We start from the raw sequence: 22108 nt of genomic DNA on the forward strand, positions 1-22108 counted from the left end.
AATATTAGATTAGATTAGATTACATTAGATTAGATTAGATTAGATTAGATTAGATTAGATTCATTTCAATTCGATTCAATTCAATTCAAACCAATTCAATTTGATTGATTTAGGAGGGGCTTTAGGGGTGGGTGTAGATGGTTTTATGGATGAGGGAATTTTTTTGTATCTGTTCTTTTTTTTGCTTTTTATTCTGGTTTTTTCTTTTTTGCTTGAGGAATGATGCTGAAGATATTTGGGGGCTTTAATTTTTAAAATTTTATTGGCAGTTTTTAAGAGATAGAATAAAGAAAGCAAAGCAGAGAAAGAAAAGAATTCCAGTTTTACTTTCTGGTTTCCCTCCAGCAGCTTTGGCTCTGCCCTGGAGGCTGGAGACTGTCCCTGTGCCACCCCCCAGAGCTGGCACTGTCCCTGTGCCATCATCCAGGGCTGGCACTGTCACTGTGTCACTCCCCAAGGCTGGCACTGTCCCTGTGCCATCATCCAGGGCTGGCACTGTCCCTGTGTCACCACCCAGGGCTGGCACTGTCCCTGTGCCACCACCCAGGGCTGGCATTGTCCCTGTGTCACCACCCAGGGCTAGCACTGTCCCTGTGCCACCACCCAGGGCTGGCATTGTCCCTGTGCTACCCCCCAGAGCTGGCACTGTCCCTGTGCCATCATCCAGGGCTGGCACTGTCCCTGTGCCACCACTCAGGGCTGGCACTGTCCCTGTGCCATCATCCAGGGCTGGCACTGTCCCTGTGTCATGTCCCCAAGGCTGGCACTGTCCCTGTGCCACCACCCAGGATGTGGTGACAGGGCTGAAGTGACACAGGGGTGACACAGGGGTGAGGGGTGACAGAACTGAGAGGTTATGCAGGGCACAGAGGTGACAAACAGGTGATACAGAACTGAGGGGTGACACAGGGCTGGGAGGTGACAAAGGAGTGACACAGGGCTGGGAGGTGACACAACTGAGGCGTGACACAGGGGTGACACAGGGGCGACACAGGGGTGAGGGGTGACAGGACTGAGAGGGGACACAGGACTGAGGGGTGACAAAGGGCTGAGAGGTGACAGGGCTGGGAAGTGACATGGGGCTGAGAGGTGACAAATGGGTGACACAGGACTGAGGGGTCCCACAGGGCTGAGAGGTGACACAGAGGTGAGAGGTGACACAGAACTGAGGGGTGGCACAAGGCTCAGAGGTGACACAGGGCTGAGGGGTGACAAAGAGCTGGGGGGTGACAGAACTGAGGGGTGAAAGATGGGTGACACAGGGCTGAGGGGTGACAGAACTGAGGGGTGACACAGCTGAGAGGTGACACAGGGCTCACAGGTGACACAGGGGTTACACAAGGCCGGGAGGTGACAAAGGAATGACACAGGGCTGGGAGGTGACAGAAGTGAGAGGTGACACAGGGCACAGAGGTGACACAGAACTGAGGGGTGACAAAGAGCTGGGGGGTGACACGGGGCTCAGAGGTGACAAAGGAGTGACACAGGACTGAGGGGTGACACAGGGCTGGGAGGTGACAAAGGAGTGACACAGGGCTGGGAGGTGACACAACTGAGGGGTGACACAGGTGACACACGGGTGAGGGGTGACAGGACTGAGAGGGGACACGGGGCTGAGAGGTGACACAGAGGTGAGAGGTGACACAGAACTGAGGGGTGACAAAGAGCTGGGGGTGACACGGGGCTCAGAGGTGACAAAGGGCACAGAGGTAACAAACAGCTCAGAGGTGACACAGGACTGAGGGGTGACAAAGAGCTGGGGGTGACACGGGGCTGGGAGGTGACACAGGGCACGGAGGTGACAAAGGGCACAGAGGTGACAAAGGGCACAGAGGTAACAAACAGCTCAGAGGTGACACAGGACTGAGGGGTGACAGGACTGAGGGTCACAATCCCCATTTTCCCGTATTTTTGATCCCCACGGATCCCCTGCTCCCCCACCCTGGCCTGGGGGTGACCCCAGCTGTGACCCCAAATCTGACCCCAGATGTGACCCCAGCTGTGACCCCCCCAGAACTCCCAGAATTTATTCACTTTTACCAAATCTCAGTCATTTCAAGGGCGTTTTTCCATTTTTTTAATAATTTTTATTTGACTTCATCCACCACATCCTGGTCCTTGAGGCCCCCTAAATCCAGATGTCCCCTCAAATTCCTCCAAGCCCCCCCTCAATGGATTTTTCATTTTTATTTTCTCAAATTTTGTGAATACAAAGCTTCTCTTCAATATTACAATTTTATTTTTTTTCCCAACCATGCCCACAAATAATGGGCAATTTAACAATAGGCTCCTTTTTCCTGAAAAATGCTGAATTTAAGGGGAATATTTAAGTGGAAAAAGAAAAAAAATTGGTCAAATTAGATTGAATTGTGGCTGAAAAGTGAATTCCTCGAGGAGGGGCTCTGAAATTCACAAAAACGTGGAATTTAAGGGGAATATTTAATGAAAAACCAAAAAAAAAGGTGAAATTAGATGTGAATTGTGGTTGTAAGATGAATTCCTCAAGGGAGGGCTCTGAAAGTCACAGAAATTTATGGGGAAATTTATTAAATGTGAAATTTAAGGGGAATATTTAAGTGGAAAAACAAAAAAAAAGGTTAAATGAAATGGAATTGTGGCTGAAAAATGGTGAATTCCTCAAGGGGGGGGGGCTCTGAAATTCACAAAAATGTGCAATTTAAGGGCAATATTTAATGAAAAACCAAAAAAAAAAGGTAAAATTAGATGTGAATTGTGGCTGAAAAGTGAATTTCTCAAAGCGGGGGGGGGGGTTTGAAATTCACAAAAAATGCTGAATTTAAGGAGAATATTGAGGTGGAAAAATAAAAATAAAAGATTCAATTTGATTGAATTGTGGCTGAAAAGTGAATTTCTCAAGGGGGGGCTCTGAAAATCCCAAAACCCAGCAGGAAGGTGAGGAAGGGGGTGGCTCCCACCCCTTTAAATCCCAAAAATGCTTTAAAAAGGGAATTTTTGGGGTGTCCCCATGGCCGTGTCCTCTTTGGGGGGGTCACCCCCAAAGCCATTGGAGCCCCCAGTTCCTCCAGTTTGGGGTCAGTTCCCAGGAATTCTCAGGCCCCAAAGTTGAACCCTAAAGTTGCTGGAGTGGGAAATGAAGGGGGGGAAAGGACAAAGGGGCTTCAAGGGGGGATGAATTTGGGGGCGCAGTCCTGGAAACCCCAAAAAGACCCTGCCCAGCCCTGGGGGGAGCAGAGGCAGCTGCAGCCACCCCAGAACCCCAAAAGGATCCCAGGAAACCCCAAAAGGCTCTCAGGAAACCCCAAAAAGTTCTCAGGAGACCCCAAAAGGATCTCAGGAAACCCCAAAAGGCTCCCAGGAAACCCCAAAAGGCTCTTAGGGAACCCTAAAAGGTTCTCAGGAAATCCCAAAAGGTTCTCAGGAGACCTCAAAAAGTTCTCAGGAGACCCCAAAAGGATCTCAGGAAACCCCAAAAGGCCTCCCAGGAAACCCCAAAATGCTCTTAGGGAACCCTAAAAGGTTCTCAGGAAATCCCAAAAGGTTCTCAGGAGACCTCAAAAAGGATCTCAGGAAACCCCAAAATGTTCTCAGGAAACCCCAAAATGTTCTCAGGAAATGCCAGAAGGCTCTCAGGGAACCCAAAAAGGATCTCAGGAAACCCCAAATTCTCTCAGGATACCCCAAAAGGCTCTCAAGAGATCCCAAAAGGCTCTCAGGAGACCTCAAAAAGTTCTCAAGAAACCCCAAAAGGTTCTCAGGAAACCCCAAAAGGATCTCAGGAAACCCAAATTCTCCCAGGAAACCCCAAAAAGCTCTCAGGAAACCCCAAAAGATTCTTAGGAAAGCCCAAAAGGCTCTCAAGAGATCCCAAAGGGCTCCCAGGAGATCCCACAGGGGCCTGGGAGGTCGCTGGGAATTCCAGGGTGCTGCTCAACCCCCGAGGGAGGGCGGGGACATTTAAGACAGTTCAGTGGAGAAAAGAAACAGGAAAAGTGTCCAGGAGGGAGCCAGGGCCAGCAGATCCCACGGGAACATCCAGAAGATCTCACAGGAACATCCTGAAGATCCCACGGGAACATCCAGGAGATCCCATAGGAAGCATCCACCAAATTCCACGGGAACATCCAGCAGATCTCACAGGAACCTCCAGCAGATCCCACAAGAACATCCCGAAGATCTCATGGGAACATCCCAAAGATCTCATGGGAATCATCCACCAAATTCCACGGAAACATCCAGAAGATCTCACAGGAACACGCGCCAGATCCCACAGGAGCATCCAGCAGATCCCACAGGAACTTCCAGCAGATGCCACAGGAGCATCCAGCAGATCCCATGGGAATCCACTAAATTCTACGGGAACATCCAGAAGACCCCACAGGAACATCCTGAAGATCCCATAGGAAGCATCCATCAAATCCCACAGGAACACCCAGAAGATCCCATGGGAACATCCCGGAGATCTCAGAGGAACATCCAAGAAATCCCACAGGAACATCCAGCAGATCCAACAAGAACCTCCAGCAGATCCCACAGGAACATCCAGCAGATCCCATGGGAAGCATCCACCAGATTCCATGGGAACATCCAGGAGATCCCACAGGAACATCCAGCAGATCCCACAGGGACATCCAAGAGATCCCATGAGAACATTCACCAGATCCCACAGGAACCTCCAGCAGATCCCACACAAACATCCAGGAGATCCCATGAGAAGCATCCACCAGATTCCATGGGAACATCCAAGAGATCCCACAGGAACATCCAGGAGATCCCACAGGAACATCCAGGAGATCCCATGAGAACATTCACCAGATCCCACAGGAACCTCCAGCAGACCCCACAGGAACATCCAGGAGATCCCACAGGAACATCCAGAAGGTCCCACAGGAACCTCCCGAAAACCCCATGGGAAGCATCCACAAAATCCCATGGGAACACCCAAAAGGTCCCACAGGAACCTCCAGAAGATCCAACAAGAACCTCCAGCAGATCCCACAGGAACAGCCCCAGCTCTGGGAGCCGCTCTCTGCCCCCACAATTAACAAGACACAGTTAATTACTGACCAGCAAAGCCACCACCTCTGCCAGCTGTGCCAGGGGCTGCACAGGGGGGCACAGCCTGGGCTGGGGGGGGACACACGCAGGTGCCACCTGTCACCCCCTGAGAGTCACTGAGTCACTGTGGCAGTGCCAGCTGGGGGGGACACAAGCAGGTGCCACCTGTCACCCCCCGGGGTGTCCCTCGGGGATGTCCCTCGGGGGCTGGCGGGGGTCCAGGGCCAGCAGGACCATGCTGTGCACCAGCAGAGAGGCTTCCGAGGCTGCGGGGACACAGGGGCACTGTCAGAGACTGGCACTGGGGACACTGGGGGCACTGGGGACACTGGGGCACTGTCAGAGACTGGCACTGGGGGCACTGGGGGCACTGGGGGCACAGGGACACTGTGAGAGACTGGCACTGGGGCCACCGGGGGCACTGGGAGAGCTGGGACTGGCAGGGGAGTGGCACTGGGGGACACTGGGGCACCGTTAGAGACTGGTACTGGGGACACAGGGGCATTGGGGGCACTGGGGGCACCGGGGGCACTGGGGGGGGGGCAGTGGGACAGCTGGGACTGGCACTGGGAGCACTGGGAGGGCTGGGACTGGCAGGGGAGTGGCACTGGGGGACATTGGGGGTGATGGAATGGGCACAGGATGGGCCCTGGGTGGACTGAGAGCACTATGGGGGCACTGGGGGCACTGGGGGAGCTGGGACTGGCACTGGGGGGCACTGGGGGCACTGGGGGCACCGTGAGAGACTGGCACTGGGGGCACTGGGGGCACTGAGGGAGCTGGGATTAGGAGGCGAGCGGCACTGGGGGGCACCGTGAGAGACTGGCACAAGCACTGGAGGCACTGGAGGGGCCGGGGTGGGCATGGATGGGGTTCTGGGTGGACTGGGCAGCACTGGGGGCACTGGGAGAGCTGGGACTGGCAGGGGAGTGGCACTGGGGGACACTGGGGTGGGCACAGGTTGTTCTGGGTGGACTGGGAGCCCTGTGGGGGGCACTGGGGGATTCTGGGGGGACTGGGCAGAACTGAAATAGGAACCTGGCAGACTGGGAGCACTGGGATGGGCACTGGGGAGCACTGGGATGGGTACTGGGGCAGGACTGGGATGGGCACTGGGGAGCACTGGGATGGGCACTGGGGATCACTGGGATGGGCATCGGGGATCACTGGGATGGGCACTGGGGCAGCACTGGGATGGGCACAGGGGGAATACTGGGATGGGAATGGGGAGCACTGGGATGGAAATGGGGAGAACTGGGATGGGCACTGGGGGAGCACTGGGAGGGACACTGGGATGGGCACTGGGGGCACTGGGCTGGGCATGGAAGGAGCAATGGGATGGGCATGGCCAGCACTGGGATGGGCACTGGGAGCACCAGGATGGGCTCTGGGATGGACATAGGGAGGGCACTGGGATGGGCATGGGAGCACTGGGATGGGCACTGGGATGGGCACTGGGAGCACTGGGATGGGCACTGGGAGCACTGGGATGAGCACAGAGGGGGCACTGGGATGGGCACAGAGGGGGCACTGGGATGGGCACTGGGGCAGCACTGGGATGGGCATGGGGGGAGAACTGGGCACAGGGGGAGCACTGGGATGGGCACTGGGAGCACTGGGAGCACTGGGATGGGCATTGGGGGGCACTGGGATGGGCACAAAGGGAGCACTGGGATGGGCACTGGGATGGGCACAGAGGGGGCACTGGGATGGGCACAGGGGGTCACTGGGGAGCACTGGGATGGGCACTGGGATGGGCACTGGGATGGGCACGGGCACAGGTGAGGGGGGTGAGCCCAGATGGTGACGAATCAGCCCAGCAGTGCCACTCCTGAGCCCAGGGAAGGTTCTTGGGGTGCTCCCCCTCCCAGAGGTACCTTGGAGCTCACAGGAGAGCCTGAGCCACTGCTCCAGCCACGCCTGGCACTCGGCCCTGCCCAGGTGAGTGGAGTTCAGCCCACGCAGGTAACAGGCCTGGGGACACACAGACACGGTCAGGGACGGACACACAGACACCCAGCACCCCCTGAGCGAGGGGGAGATGTGGAAACAGGCCTGGGGACACACAGACACGGTCAGGGACGGACACACAGACACCCAGCACCCCCTGAGCGAGGGGGAGATGTGGAAACCCACTGGGAATATTCCTCTGTCTGCTCTGGGCTGCCCTGACTTTGACCCTCACTCACGGAGAGTTTCCTAAACTTCAAGCTAGACTGGAACCCACAAAAATGTGAAATAAATTATAGAGAGCGGCGTAGGTGAGAAATTGAGGTTTGGGGATTTTTAGTGGGCAAGATGGAGGGCACAGGGTGGCATCCTGGGCTGCTTCTTCATGGGTTTGGGTGGGATTTTGTAATTGGGCAGAAAAATCTGCACTGGGGGTTCTTTGGAATCAGTTATTGGGTTAAAAGGGAAATAATCCAGGTTCAAAAGGGAATCAGTTCTTGGGTTAAAAGGAAAATAATCCAGGTGCCAAAAGGGGATCAGTTATTGAGTTAAAAGGGAAAATAATCTGAGTGTCAAAAGGGGATCAGTTCTTGGGTTAAAAGGGGAAATATTCTGGGTATCAAAAGGAATCAGTTCTTGGGTTAAAAGGGAAAATAATCCAGGTGTCAGCTCTTAATTGGATCATTTAGTCTTAAAAGACCTTGTAACAAAACATTGTTGGCCATTTTGTGCCTTGCTGCTGAACTCACAGTAGTGAGGCTGTTTTACTGAAATAATAAAGAAGAAATAATAGAGAAATAATAATTTAAGAAATAATAAAGAAGAAATAATAAAAATAATTTAAGAAATTATAAAAAATAATAATTTAAGAAATAATAAAGAATAATAATAAATATATTAAATAATAGCCTGAGCCCAAACATGAACTACCATGTCAAGTGCACAGGAAGAGAAGTGAGGAACCCTTCCCCACCCCGGGTGTGACCCCAGCACCAAAAACCCTTCCCCAGACTGGATCAACCTCGTGGCCTGAGGATCAGTTCTTGGGTTAAAAGGGAAAATAATCCAGAAGTCAGCTCTTAATTGGATAATTTAGTCTTAAAACACCTTGCAACAAAACATTGTTGGCCATTTTGTGCCTTGCTGCTGAACTCACAGTAGTGAGACTGTTTTACTGAAATAATAAAGAAATAATAATTTAAGAAATAATAAAGAAGAAATTATAAAGAAATAATAATAAAGAAATAATAATAAAGAAAAAATAATAAAGAAAAAATAAAGAAATAATAATTTAAGGAATAATAAAGAAGAAATAATAAATAAATCATAATTTAAGAAATAATAAACAAGAAATAATTAAGAAATAATTTAAGAAATAATAAACAATAATAATAAATATAATAAATAATAACTTGAGCCCAAACATGAACTACCATGTCAAGTGCACAGGAAGAGAAGTGAGGAACCCTTCCCCACCCCGGGTGTGACCCCAGCACCAAAAACCCTTCCCCAGACTGGATCAACCTCGTGCCCGAGGCCCTGCAGGTGCCACCTGAGGTGCCCCAAGGCTGGCACGGGTGTGCTGAGGCTGGCACAGGTGTGCTGAGGCGTGCTCACCGCTCGGAGCTCCTCCTCAGAGAGCTGGCCCAGCCCCAGGTGCAGCAGGGCGTGGTCCAGGTGCTGGATCTCCAGGACGTGGCTGCGCAGGCGGCGCCGCAGGAGGAAGGCGGGCAGGTGAGGGGTCAGGAACAGCACCTGGCTCAGGGCTCTCTGTGCACGACAAGGAGGGCACCTGTGGGTGCCTGCAGCTCTCCTCGCTCACCTTCCCACCCAGCAAGGTGTCCTTCCCCAGGTGCAGGAGTGAATTTGAAATAAAATCAACACCCAAGGTCTCTGCCACCCTCTCTTTAAAGGATGGACAGCACAGGGCTACAGCAAACTCAGATCTGAAATTTTAGAAACTTGAGTGCCACAATGGTGGCTCAGCCCTGCTGCACTGCCAGCTGTGGTTCTGCTGGAGCAGGGATCCTGCACAAGGGGGGAGTTTTCCTCTGCAGCTCCAGGGCTGCTGGAGATGGATGCTCCAGGTAGTACCTGGCTCTGTGCAGGACAAGGAGGGCACCTGTGGGTGCCTGCAGCCCTCTTTGCTCACCTTCCCACCCAGCACGGTGTCCTTCCCCAGGTGGAGGAGTGAATTTGAAATAAAATCAATGCCCAAGGTCTCTGCCACCCTCCCTTTAAAGGATGGACAGCACAGGGATTGCTTTTGATACAGCAAGCTCAGATCTGAAATTTTAGAAACTTGAGTGCCACAATGGTGGCTCAGCCCTGCTGCAGGGCCAGGTGTGGTTCTGCTGGAGCAGGGATCCTGCACAAGGCTCTGAAGCTCCAGGGCTGCTGGAGATGGATGCTCCAGGTAATACCAACCTCAGCCCATCAGGTGTTTCAGGAAAAAAAAAAAAAACCAGGAAAAAATACAATAAAACCCAAGGATTTGATTGAAATAAAGCCAGGGTGGGATCCAGGTGTGGCAGGCCCTGGCTCAGGTGACACCTGTGACAGTCTGGCCAGTGCAGGAGGTCAGCACCACCCCAGAACTTCCCAGAACATTCTGGGAATGCAATGGAGAAGAAAGCTGCTCCTCTGAGAATGCAGGGGGAAAAGGCTGCTGGGGTGTCCCAAACTTCAGATTGTATCCAGGTGGGAATGTTTGAAATCTCAGATTGCATCCAGGCAGGAATGTTTGAAATCTCAGATTGCATCCAGGTAGGAATTTTGAAATCTCAGATTGTATCCAGGTAGGAATGTTTGAAATCTCAGATTGCATCCAGGTAGGAATTTTGAAATCTCAGATTGTGTCCAGGCAGGAATGTTTGAAATCTCAGATTGTATCCAGGTAGGAATGTTTGGCTCCTCCCCCTGGGCTCACATCTCCCAATGGGATGCTGTAGTTCTTATCAGCCGTGCAGGGACCCTCCCTGGCCCATGAACAGGAGGTAATTAATAATTAATGGCCCATGAACAGAAGCTAGGAGAGTTATCTTCTGTTCGTTGGGCAGTTTTCTTTATGTCTTCCACAACCAATCCTCCCTTCGGGGAGATATCTCCTGTTCACGGGCCATTAATTATTAATTACCTTCTGTTAATGGCCAGGGAGGGTCCCTGCATGGCTGATAAAATTCCATCATCCCACTGGGAGATGCTCCACCCAGGGGAGGAGCCAAACATTCCTGCCTGGATACAATCTGAGATTTCAAACATTCCTACCTGGATACAATCTGAGATTTCAAACATTCCTACCTGGATACAATCTGAGATTTCAAACATTCCCACCTGGATACAATCTGATGTTTCACACATTCCTACCTGGACACAATCTGAGATTTCAATCATTTTCATTCCTTCCTGGATCTAATCTGAGGTTTCAAATATTCCTACCTGGATACAATCTGAGGTTTGGGACACCCCAGCAGTCTTTGCCCACTGCATTCCCAGAGGAGCAGATTTCTCCTCCACTGCATTCCCAGAATGTTCTGGGAAGTTCTGGGTTGGTGCTGCCCCCCTGCACTGGCCAGACTGTCACAGGTGTCACCTGAGCCAGGGCCTGCCACACCTGGATCCCACCCTGGTGTTATTTAAATCAAATTTTTATTGTCTTTTTTCCCGTTTTTTTTCCTGAAACACCTGATGGGCTGAGGTTGGTATTGCCTGGAGCATCCATCTCCAGGACCCCTGGAGCTGCAGGGGGAAAACTCCCCCCTTGTGCAGGACCCCTGCTCCAGCAGAGCCACAGCTGGCACTGCAGGAGAGCTGAGCCCCCATGGGATGGGGCTGTGCCACCCCCTGACACACAGGAGGCCAGGGCCTGCTCTCACTCTGGCAGGGTTGTTTTCTATTACTGCACTGTTTATTTTATTTTATTTTATTTTATTTTATTTTATTTTATTTTATTTTATTTTATTTTTGTTTTTATTTTATTTTTATTTCTTTTTTTTTTTTAATTTTAATTTTCTTCCCCAATAAAGAACTGTTATTCCTGCTCCCATATCTTCGCCTGGGAGCCCCTTAATTTCAAAATTATAACAATTCAGAGGGAGAGGGTTTCCATTTTCCATTCCAAAAGAGGTTCCTGCCTTCCTCGGCAGCCACCTGGCTTTTCAAACCAAGACAATTGCCATGAAGTTGTGAGCTTCTGATATAACTCAATTTTTTGCTGGTTTTTGGTACCTTTACCACACTGCAGCAAATTCTGCAGAAAGTGTGAAATATTCTTTTTAAACCTGCTGCTTGCAGCACATCTTTCAAAAAACCCAAACAAAGCACCCTGTGCTTTTCTGACCATTTTGGTTCATCTTGGGTTCATTTTGTGACCATTTTGGGTTCATTTTGTGACCATTTTAGCTCATCTTGGGTTCATTTTGTGACCATTTTGGGTTCATTTTGTGACCATTTTAGCTCATCTTGGGTTCATTTTGTGACCATTTTGGGTTCATTTTGTGACCATTTTAGCTCATCTTGGGTTCATTTTTTGAGCATTTCAGCTCATCTTGGGTTCACTTTGTGACCATTTTGGTTCATCTCGAGTTCATTTTGTGACCATTTTGGCTCATCTCAGGTTCATTTTGTGACCATTTTGGTTCATTTTGGGTTCATTTTGTGACCATTTTGGGCTCATCTTGGTTTCATTTTTTGACCATTTTAGTTCATCTCGGGTTCATTTTGTGACCATTTTTGCTCATTTCAGGTTCATTTTTTGATCATTTTGGTTCATCTCGGGTTCATTTTTGGACCATTTTTTGGACCATGCTGTTCTATTGTTAGATGGAAGCTTCTGGAAGCTGACTGACCACCAGAAGCCCATTCAGATGATCCCATTACCCCCTGAATGCCCATTCAGCCACTTCCACCTGCCCACCTGGCTCCAACCCATCCCAGAACACTTCCATGGATGGGGAAATCCCTCCCAGTGCCTTCCCACCTCCACAGGGAGAAATTCCTTCCCCAAATCCCCCTCTGGATTCATTCCCAGCAGCTCCACATCCTCCTAATGCCGGGGGCACCCCCAGCTGCAGGTGGGGTCTCACCTGAGCACCCCTCACCTGCTGCCACAGTGCCCAGGACCCCAAATACCCCCAGGCATGGAGATCCCACCCAGCCCAGGGCACCTCTGCAGCTTTCCCTCTGCCCCTGGGCTGGTTTTGGGGCACACCTGAGCAGGTGAACACCTGAACTCACCACATGATCCACCTGGAGCCTGTTGAGCACCAGCAGAGAGCCTGAGAACAAACTCCTCACAGCCAGGAGCTGGGCCAGGTGGGGCCGGGCACCTCCCTGCACCTGAAAGAGCCCCAGGAGAGCACAGGTGACACTCAGACAGGTCAAAGCCTCAGGTTTGAGGCATTTTTCACATTTTGTGCTGCTTTAGTGGGTGGATCTGAGCTTCATATTATGGGATGGGGAGCTCTGTTCGCCAGAGCAGGGAGACAAAACAATTCCTGCTCTAGCTCGCGACCAAGGACAAATAATCCAAATCTCAGGCCCAAGAGCATAAATAAAGGTGAATTGAGGAGAAAAAAACAAGAAGAATGGGACCTCATAACCTAAAGCTGTAATTGAACAATTAACTCCAATATGCAAACAGAGCAAAACTTATAAAAGTGAGAAACCCCGTGACCTGGCATTCATTTTGTGAACATTTTGGTTCATCTTGGGTTCATTTTTTGACCATTTTGGGTCCATTTTGTGACCATTTTGGTCCATTTTGTGACCATTTTGGTTCATCTTGGGTTCATTTTGTGAACTCAGGGCAATGTGTATTCTATTTGCCATCTGTTAGAGGTGGGGCAGTTATCTTCTGTTCATGGGGCAGTTTTCTTTATCTGTTCACAACCAATCCTCCTTCCAGGAGATATCTCCTGTTAATGGGCTGTTAATTATTTACTATCTTCTGTTCATGGGCCATTAATTATTAATTATCTGCTGTTCATGGGCCAGTGAGTGTCCCTGCATGGCTGATAAAATTCCATCATCCCATTGGGAGATGCTCTGCCTAGGGGGAGGAGCCAAACATTCCTACCCGGATACAATCTGAGGTTTCAAACATTCCTACCTGGATACAATCTGAGGTTTCAAACATTCCTACCTGGATACAATCTGAGATTTCAAACATTCCTACCTGGATATAATCTGGAGATTCTGGAACACCAGCACAGCTTCTCCACTGGATTCCCAGAGGAGCAGCTGCCTCTTCCACTGGATCCTCAGAGGAAGACTCCACCCTTTCCTACAGGATCCCTGCTCCAGCAGAACCACCCCTGACACTGCAGGAGGGCTGCAGCCACAATTCCAATGGGACTGACACCAACACCCTGACCCACAGGGTGTCAGGCTGGGTCCTGACTCTGTCAGTGTTGTTTCTTTTGTGACCATTTTGGTTCATCTTGAGTTCATTTTGTGACCATTTTGGGTTCATTTTTTGACCACATTGGGTTCATTTTGGTTCATCTTGGGTTCATTTTGTGAACCTTTGGGTTCATCTTGGTTCATTTTGTGACCATTTTGGGTTCATTTTGTGACCATTTTGGGTTCATCTTAGGTTCATTTTATTCCATTTGGGCTCATTTTGGGTTCATTTTGTGACCATTTGGGTTCATCTTGGGTTTAAGTAACTCTGTCAGTGATTTTTCTTTTGTGACCATTTTGGTTCATCTTGGGTTCAATTTGTGACCATTTGTGACCAGCTTCATCTTGGGTTTAACTAACTCTGTCAGTAGTTTTTCTTTTGTGACCATTTTGAGTTCATTTTGTGACCATTTTGGGTTCATTTTTTTGACCATTTTGGATTCATCTTGGGCTCATTTTTTGACCATTTTGGGTTCATCTTGGGTTCATTTTTTGACCATTTTGGGTTCATCCTGGGTGTAACTAACTGTCAGCGGTTTTTCTTTTGTGACCATTTTGGGTTCATTTTTTGACCATTTTGGGTTCATCTTGGGTTCATTTTTTGACCATTTTGGGTTCATCTGGTGACCATTTTGGGTTCATCCTGGGTGTAACTAACTGTCAGCGGTTTTTCTTTTGTGACCATTTTGGGTTCATTTTTTGACCATTTTGGGTTCATCTTGGGTTCATTTTTTGACCATTTTGGGTTCATCCTGAGTGTAACTATGTCAGCGGTTTTTCTTTTGCATTATCGCACCTAGTTTGTGTTTTTTCCCCTTTTCCTAATAAATCCTATTTCTGACCAGGAGTCTCTCAGTGGTTTTCCTTTAAACCAGAACACGCAGTGTGGCAGTGGTGGGGGCACAGACCTGGTCACAGAGCTGCAGGAGGAGCTGCTGGGGCTGTGCCTGGGGCAGGGAGCGCGCTGCCCGCGCCAGCGCCCGCAGCACGGCCGGGTGCGAGGCCCTGCGGCGGCAGTCGTAGGCGTCCAGGAACTCCAGCTGCTGCCTGGGTGTCCAGAAGTGCCTGATCAGGAGCTGCCGAGGGAAGAAATACCTGGGGAGAGGCAGGAGAGGGGATTCCGTGAGGAAAAGGCAGAGCAGGGGGTTCCAAGGGGCTCCAGGGGCTTCCAGGGGCTTCCAGGGGGTTCACTCTTTCTAATCTGGAGATATTTCTGCCCTCCCTGAATTTGCATTAATCCAGAAATTTTCTTCATGAAATGAGGCTGGATGTGAGCTGGGAGTGGCAGTGAGTGGAGCTGCCACGGGAATTTGAGTGTCCTTGATTTTCTTGGAGGTCTAAGAACTCTGAATCTCCTCCTCAGGCACCCAGGAACTCCACCTGGGCATCCAGAAGTGCCTGATCAGGAGCTGCTGAGGGAAGAAAATATCTGGGAAAAGGCAGGAGAGGAGATTCAGGGAAGAAAAGGCAGAGCAGGGGGTTCCAGGGGATTCTGGGGGGTTTGCTCTTTCTTTTCTGGAGATATTTCTGCCCTCCTCGAATTTGCATTAATCCAGAAATTTTCTTCATGAAATGAGGCTGGATGTGGGCTGGGAGTGGCAGTGAGTGGAGCTGCCACGGGAATTTGAGTGTCCTTGATTTCCTTGGAGTTCTTACACCCTCCTGAATCCAGCACTCAGCTCCCAGAGCTGGCATTGCCAATCCAGCACTCAGCTCATCAAGGCCATTGGAACATAATTTGTGCTAAATTATGAAAGAAGAGGCTGAGAAACTGAATACCAGGACAGTAAGAACTGGATACCAGAGATATTAAGATATTAAGAACATTGATTATGCTAAATTAAAAAGAAGAGGCTGAGAAACTGAATACCAGGACAGCAAGAACTGGATAACAGAAATATTAAAATATTAAGATATTAAAATATTAAGAACATAAATTATGGTAAATCAAGAAAGAAGAGGCTGAGAAACTGAATACCAAGTCTGCAAGGACTGGATAATGGAGATATTAAATATTAAGAACATAAATGGTGCTACATTAAAAAGAAGAGGCTGAGAAACTGAATACCAGGACAGCAAGAACTGGATAACAGAGATTGTAAGATCTGTGTCTCTAGATATTAAGATATTAAGAACATAAATTGTGCTAAATGGTGAAAGAAGATGCTGAGAAACAGAATCCCAGGACCACAAGAACTGGATAACAGAGGGCTGTGAAACACTTGGACTGTAACCAATCACTTCAATCTGAGAAATGCAGGCAGAAAATGAGGGAACAAGACAAAGGCAGCAATCCAGAAGTGTAATTGTGTGTAATTACAATGTGTGTAATGTAAGCAATAAATGGTTTCTGCTTGATCATATTGGTTACTTGCTCAGGAGTCCTGGATTTCCCACAATATTTGTTCTTACAGTGAGAGATTCCTGCCTCTAAAAACCCCAACTGCAGGGAATTTGGGGCTCAGCAAGCCCAGGAAGGGCTGGGTATTCACATCAGGACAATTCCTGCCCCTAAAAACCCAAACTGGAGGGAATCTGGGGCTTGGGGGGGGCACTGGGTACTCACATGAGGACAATTTCTGCCTTTAAAAACCCCAACCGCACAAAAATTTGGGCTCAGGGAGCCCAAGGATGGGGGCACCCTGGTACTCACACCAAGACAATTCCTGCCCCTAAAAACCCCAACTGCAGGGAATTTGGGGCTCAGGAAGGGCTGGGTGCTCACATCAGGACAATTCCTGCCCCTAAAAGCCCAAACTGGAAGGAATTTGGGATTTGTTCTTACAGTGAGAGATTCCTGCCTTTAAAAACGCCAGCTTTGGGACACCAAATTTGGGAGACATGGAGCCCAAGGCTGGGTACTCACACCAAGACAATTCCTCCCCCTAAAAACCCCAACTGCAGGGAATTTGGAGCTCAGGGCACCCTGGTGTTCACATCAGGACAATTCCTGCCCCTAAAAACCCCAACTGCAGGGAATTTGGGATTTGTTCTTACAGTGAGAGATTCCTGCCCCTAAAAACCCCAACTGCAGGGAATTTGGGATTTGTTCTTACAGTGAGAGATTCCTGCCTTTCAAAACGCCAGCTTTGGGGTTTGGGACACAAAATTTGGGGCTCGGGGAGCCCAGGGCTGGGTACTCACATGAGCAGCAGCACCAGGAAGTTGGCGAAGGGGGGGATGGCGATGATCCCGATGGGAATGGCCTTGAGCACGTCCCTGCGGAACTGCCCCGGGGGCAGGGGGGACAGCGTCAGCACCTGGCTCCAAAAAACCCCAAAAAAGCCAAATTCCCCCTCCCCGGGGGCTGGGTGCAGCTCCCAGTGCCTGGGTTTGGGCAGGGAAGGGGACCCAGAGGGGCTGGAGCCACTGCCTGCAGGCAGAGGGGGCAGGGATGGGGCAGAGATGGGGCAAGGATGGGGCAGAAAGGGGGGGCAGAAAGGGGGAGGCAGAAAGGGGGAGGCAGAAAGGGGGAGGCAGAAAGGAGGGGACAGAAAGGGGGAGGCAGAAAGGGGGAGGCTGAGATGGGGCAGAGGGGAAGCTGAGATGAGGCAGAGGGGAGATGGGGCAGAGGGGAGATGGGGCAGACATGGGACAGAGAGGAGGCAAAAAGGGAGGCAAAAAGGGAGGCAGAGATGACGCTGAGGGGAGGCTGAGGGGAGGGCAGAGAGGAGCGAGGCTGACATGAGGCAGAGATGAGGCTGAGATGGGGCAGGGATGGGGCAGGGATGGGGCTGAGGGGTGAGAGAGGGGAGCCAGAGGTGAGGGGAGGCAGAAGTGAGGCAGAGATGAGGCCGAGGGGAGATGAGGCAGAGATGAGGCAGAAAGGGGCCAGAGATGGGGCAGAGAGAGATGGGGCAGAGAGAGATGGGGCAGAGGGGAGGCTGAGGTGAGATGAGACAAAGATGGAGCTGAGGGGAGGCAGAGATGAAGCAGAGATGGGGCACAGGGGAGGCAGGGATGAAGCTGAGGGGATATAAGGCAGAGATGGGGCTGAGGAGACACTGAGATGGGGCAGGTATGGGGCAGAATGGAGGGCTGAGGGCTGAGACAGGGGAGCCAGAGGTGAGGGGAGGCACAAGTGAGGTAGAGGGGAGATGAGGCAGAGATGAGGCAGAGGTGAGGCAGGGATGGGGCAGGGATGGGGCAGGGATGAGGCTGAGGGGAGGGCAGAGGGAAGATGGGACAGAAATGGGGCAGAGAGGAGGCAAAAAGAGGGCAGAGATGGGCAGAGGGGAGCCAGAGATGAAGCAGAAATGAGGTTGAGGTGGGGCAGAGGGAAGATGGGGCAGAGATGAAGCAGAGATGAGGCAGAGGGAAGGCAGAAAGGGGTTAGAGGGGAGGCTAAGGTGACACAGAGATGAGGCAGAGGGAGGCAGGGGTGAGGCAGAGGAGGGATGAGGCAGAGATGGGGCAGAGGGGAGGGCTGAGACAGAGGAGCCAAAGGTGAGGGGAGGCTGAGGAGAGGCTGAGGTGGGGCAGAGAGAAGGCAGAGGGGAGGTGAGGCTGAGGGGAGGCAGAAGGGAGATGAGGGAGAGATGAGGCGAAGGGAAGCAGAGGGGAGGTGAGGCAGAGATGGGGCAGAGGGGATGCAGGGATGGGGCAGGGATGGGGCAGGGATGGGGCAGGGATGGGGCAGGGATGGGGCAGGGATGGGGCAGGGATGGGGCAGGGATGGGGCAGGGATGGGGCAGGGATGGGGCAGGGATGGGGCAGGGATGGGGCAGGGATGGGGCAGGGATGGGGCAGGGATGGGGCAGGGATGGGGCAGGGATGGGGCAGGGATGGGGCAGGGATGGGGCAGGGATGGGGCAGGGATGGGGCAGGGATGGGGCAGGGATGGGGCAGGGATGGGGCAGGGATGGGGCAGGGATGGGGCAGGGATGGGGCAGGGATGGGGCAGGGATGGGGCAGGGATGGGGAAGAAGGGAGAGGAGGCAGAGATGAGGAAGAAAGGGGGCAGAGATGAAGCAGAGATGAGGCTGAGGGGAGGCAGAGATGAAGCAGAGATGAGGCTGAGGGGAGGCAGAGATGAAGCAGAGATGAGGCACAGGGGAGGCAGAGATGAAGCTGAAGGGAGAGCACAGGTGAGGCAGAGGGGAAGTGAGGCAGAAATGAAGCAGAAATGAGGCAGAGATGAGGCTGAGGTGAGAGCACAGGTGAGGCAGAGAGGAGGCAAGGGGAAGCTGGGGCAGGATGAGGCTGAGGGGAGGCAGAGATGAAGCAGGGATGAGGCTGAGATGAAGCAGGGATGAGGCAGGGATGAGGCAGGGATGAGGCAGGGATGAGGCTGAGGGGAGATGAGGTGGAGATGAGGCAGAGATGAAGCAGAGATGAGGCTGAGATGAGGCTGAGATGAAGCAGAGATGAAGCAGGGATGAAGCAGAGATGAAGCAGAGATGAAGCAGAGATGAAGCAGAGATGAAGCAGAGATGAAGCAGAGATGAAGCAGAGATGAAGCAGAGATGAAGCAGAGATGAAGCAGAGATGAAGCAGAGATGAAGCAGAGATGAAGCAGAGATGAAGCAGAGATGAAGCAGGGATGAAGCAGGGATGAAGCAGGGATGAAGCAGGGATGAAGCAGGGATGAAGCAGGGATGAAGCAGGGATGAAGCAGGGATGAAGCAGGGATGAAGCAGGGATGAAGCAGGGATGAAGCAGGGATGAAGCAGGGATGAAGCAGGGATGAAGCAGGGATGAAGCAGGGATGAAGCAGGGATGAAGCAGGGATGAAGCAGGGATGAAGCAGGGGGTCCCAGCTGACCTGGCGCAGGCGCTCCATGTCCCTGTACGGGAGCTGCTGCGGGCTCAGCTGCAGCTGGGCCATCCTGGCCCTGATCCTCCTGATCTCCTGCACCTCCAGGAACAGGGCCTGCACCCCTGCAGGGACAGGGCTCCCTCAGGAGCACAGCCCCCAGGCAGGGATGGCTGCTGCAGCCACTGCCCCACTCCAAAACTCCTCCTTCTGACAGCTGGGACCCCTTTTGGGACCCAGACATTCACACTCCCCCACCAGCAACACTTTTCCTTGGGACACCTCTTTTTGGAACATCCGACCCTCTTTCAAACCCCCTTTTTTGGACCCAGATGTTTGAACTCCCACCTCTTGGGACACCTCTTTTTAGAACACCCCCAAAATAGTGGGTTTTTCACACCCCCTTTTCCTGACCCACCCCCTGGGACCCCACCCTGGCACCCCTCCTTCTCGAGATACCCCTTTTTGGAACACCCCACCCTCTTTCAGACCCATTCATTGTTTTGGACCCACCCCCTGGGACCCCATTTGGGACCCAGATGTTTGTGCTCCCCTTTTTCAGCACTCATCCCTCGGGACACCCCTTTTTAGAACACCCCAAAAAAAAAGCGGCTTTTTCACACCCCCTTTTCTTGACCCACCCCCTGGGACCCCCCCATTTGGGACCCAAAAATTCACACTCTCCCATCAGTATCCCTCTTTCTTGGGATACCCCTTTTTGGAACACCCCACCCTCTTTCAGCCCCCCCCCATTTTTGGGCCCCCCCTTTCAGTCCCTCCTTTTTTAGACCCCCCCCCCCCTTTGAGCACCCCCTTTTTCAGCCCCCCTCTTTCAGGACCCTCATTTCTGGGACCCCCCCTTTGAACCCCCCTCCTTTGAGCAACCCCTTTTTAGAACCCCCCCCTTTTGGGGGCCCCCCCTTTCAGCTCCCCCTTTTTTTGAGGCTTTTCTTTGAGCACCCCCTTTTCGGATCCGCTTTTTTGGGGCCCCTCTTTTTGCCCCCCCTTTTTGGGATCCTCTTTCTGCTCCCTCTTTTTGGGACCCCCTTTTGAGCCCCCCATTTTTGGGACTCCCCCTTTCAGTCCCGCCTTTTCGGGACCCCCTTTTCGCCCCCTATTTTTAGGACCCCAATTTGAGCACTCCCTTTTTGGGACCCCCTTTTTTTAGACCCCTCTTTCTGACCTCCCTTTTTGAAACCTCCCCTTTCAGGACCCCCTTTGAGCCCCCCATTTTTGGGACCCCCTCTTTCAGTCCCCCATTTTTAAGACCCCCTTTGAGCCTCCCCTTTTTTAGACCCCCCCTTTCTGCCCCCTTTTTTTTGGGTCCCCATTTTGGGTCCCCCTTTGGGCACTGACCGTTTTTGAAGGTGCTGTGCAGGAGGTAGAAGCGGGGCCAGCTCCTCTCCAGGTACCGCTCGTAGCGGGCGCTCACCCGCCGGGCAGCGGCGGCCACGGCGGCCACGAGAGCGCGGGAGGCGGCGCGGGAGGAGAGCGAGCGCACCGGGGAACGCAGCGGGGACCTGCGGCGGCAGCCCCGGGTCAGCGCCGGACACACCGGGCACCGGCAGCGCCGGGCACACCGGGAACCGGCAGCGCCGGACACACCGGGAACCGGCAGCGCCGGACACACCGGGAACCGGCAGCGCCGCACACACCGGGAACCGGCAGCGCCAGGCACACCGGGAACCGGCAGCGCCAGGCACACCGGGAACCGGCAGTCCCAGCTCCGAACGCACCGGGCACCGGCAGCCCTGAGTCAGCCCCGCACACACCGGGGACCAGCGGCTGCAGCTCCGAACACACCGGGGACCGGCGGCCCCGAATCCACCGGGCACCGACAGCCCCGAACACACCGGGGATCTGCGGCCCCAGCCCCACGTCAGCCCCGAACACACCGGGCACCGGCAACCCTGCACACACCGGAGACCTGCGGCGGCAGCCCCGGGTCAGCACCGGACACACCGGGTACCGGCGGCCCCAAACCCACCGGACACCGGCAGCCCCAGCTCCGAACCCACCGGGCACCAGCAGCCCTGAGTCAGCCCCGCACACACCGGGCACCGGCACCCGCAGCCCCGCGTCAGCCCCGCACACACCGGGCACCGGCAGCCCCACGTCAGCGCTGAACCCAGCGGGAATCGATGCCCGCAGCTCCGAACCCACCGGGCACCGGCAGCCCCGCGTCAACCCCGAACTCACTGGGGACCGGCAGCCCCGCGTCAGCCCGGAACACACCGGGGACCGGCAGCCCCAGCACTGAACACACCGGGGACCGGCAGCCCCAGCTCCGAACGCACCGGGCACCGGCTCCCCCAGCCCCGCGTCAGCCCCGGCCGCGTTCGGGGCTCCCGGAGAAGGGGAACGGGCAGCTGGGAACGCCCTGAGGCAGGGCTGGGGTGGGAATCGCGGCCCGGGGGGATTGAGGAGCCCCGGGTGGTTCCGGGATTCCCGGGCCGGGCTCGGCAGGGCGGTACCGGGCGGTACCGGCAGGGAACAGCGGCACGGTAACGGAGAAGGGGTGCGGTAACGGGGGGCACAGAGGGCTCGGAAACAGCGCGGGGGGACACGGGGGGAACCGGAGAGGACGAGAGGAGTAAAGGGGAGCGGTGTTTGGCGGGGGATCAGGACAGCGCTCGGTTTCGGTCGGTGTTTAACGGGGGGGCCGCGGGTGTTTGGGGCTCCCTGAGGGCAGCGGGTCCCGGCCGGCCCCGCGGGGGTCCCCGCTCACCTGGACACGGCCGGAGCGAGCGGCGGCGGAATGCGGCCCCGAGGGGGGCTCAGGGCAGCGGGGCCGAGGCGCCAGAGCGGCCCCCGGGCCGCGGCCACGGGCAGCGCCATCTTGGGCCGGCGGTCACGTGAGGCGCTGAGCGCTGATTGGCTGCCGCGCCGGAAGTGCCGCGGACCGCACCCATTGACCTCAGCCCACCGCACCCACTGACCACGCCCACTGACCACACCCAGACC

At 53.4% G+C, this 22108-nt stretch overlaps 1 protein-coding gene across 2 annotated transcripts; it reads right to left on the bottom strand.

Moving 5' to 3' along the window:
* Nucleotides 1-2059: 2059 nt before the first annotated feature.
* On the bottom strand, nt 2060-21982 carry LETMD1 (LETM1 domain containing 1). Of its 2 annotated transcripts, XM_066567824.1 has the most exons (9): nt 21873-21982; nt 20501-20664; nt 19154-19269; nt 16534-16616; nt 14298-14484; nt 12223-12324; nt 8605-8757; nt 6915-7011; nt 2060-5303 (listed from the first exon to the last, which is right to left on the bottom strand). In XM_066567824.1, the coding sequence occupies exons 1-9, from the start codon at nt 21980-21982 to the stop codon at nt 5206-5208; spliced, it is 1110 nt and encodes a 369-aa protein (XP_066423921.1). In that variant the 3' UTR covers nt 2060-5205. The 2 variants fall into 2 exon arrangements, with proteins under 2 accessions (XP_066423921.1, XP_066423922.1); XM_066567825.1 differs by lacking the exon at nt 12223-12324.
* Nucleotides 21983-22108: the final 126 nt, after the last annotated feature.

The sequence above is a fragment of the Molothrus aeneus genome, chromosome 30 (assembly GCF_037042795.1).
Source record: "Molothrus aeneus isolate 106 chromosome 30, BPBGC_Maene_1.0, whole genome shotgun sequence".
Lineage (NCBI taxonomy): Eukaryota > Metazoa > Chordata > Aves > Passeriformes > Icteridae > Molothrus > Molothrus aeneus.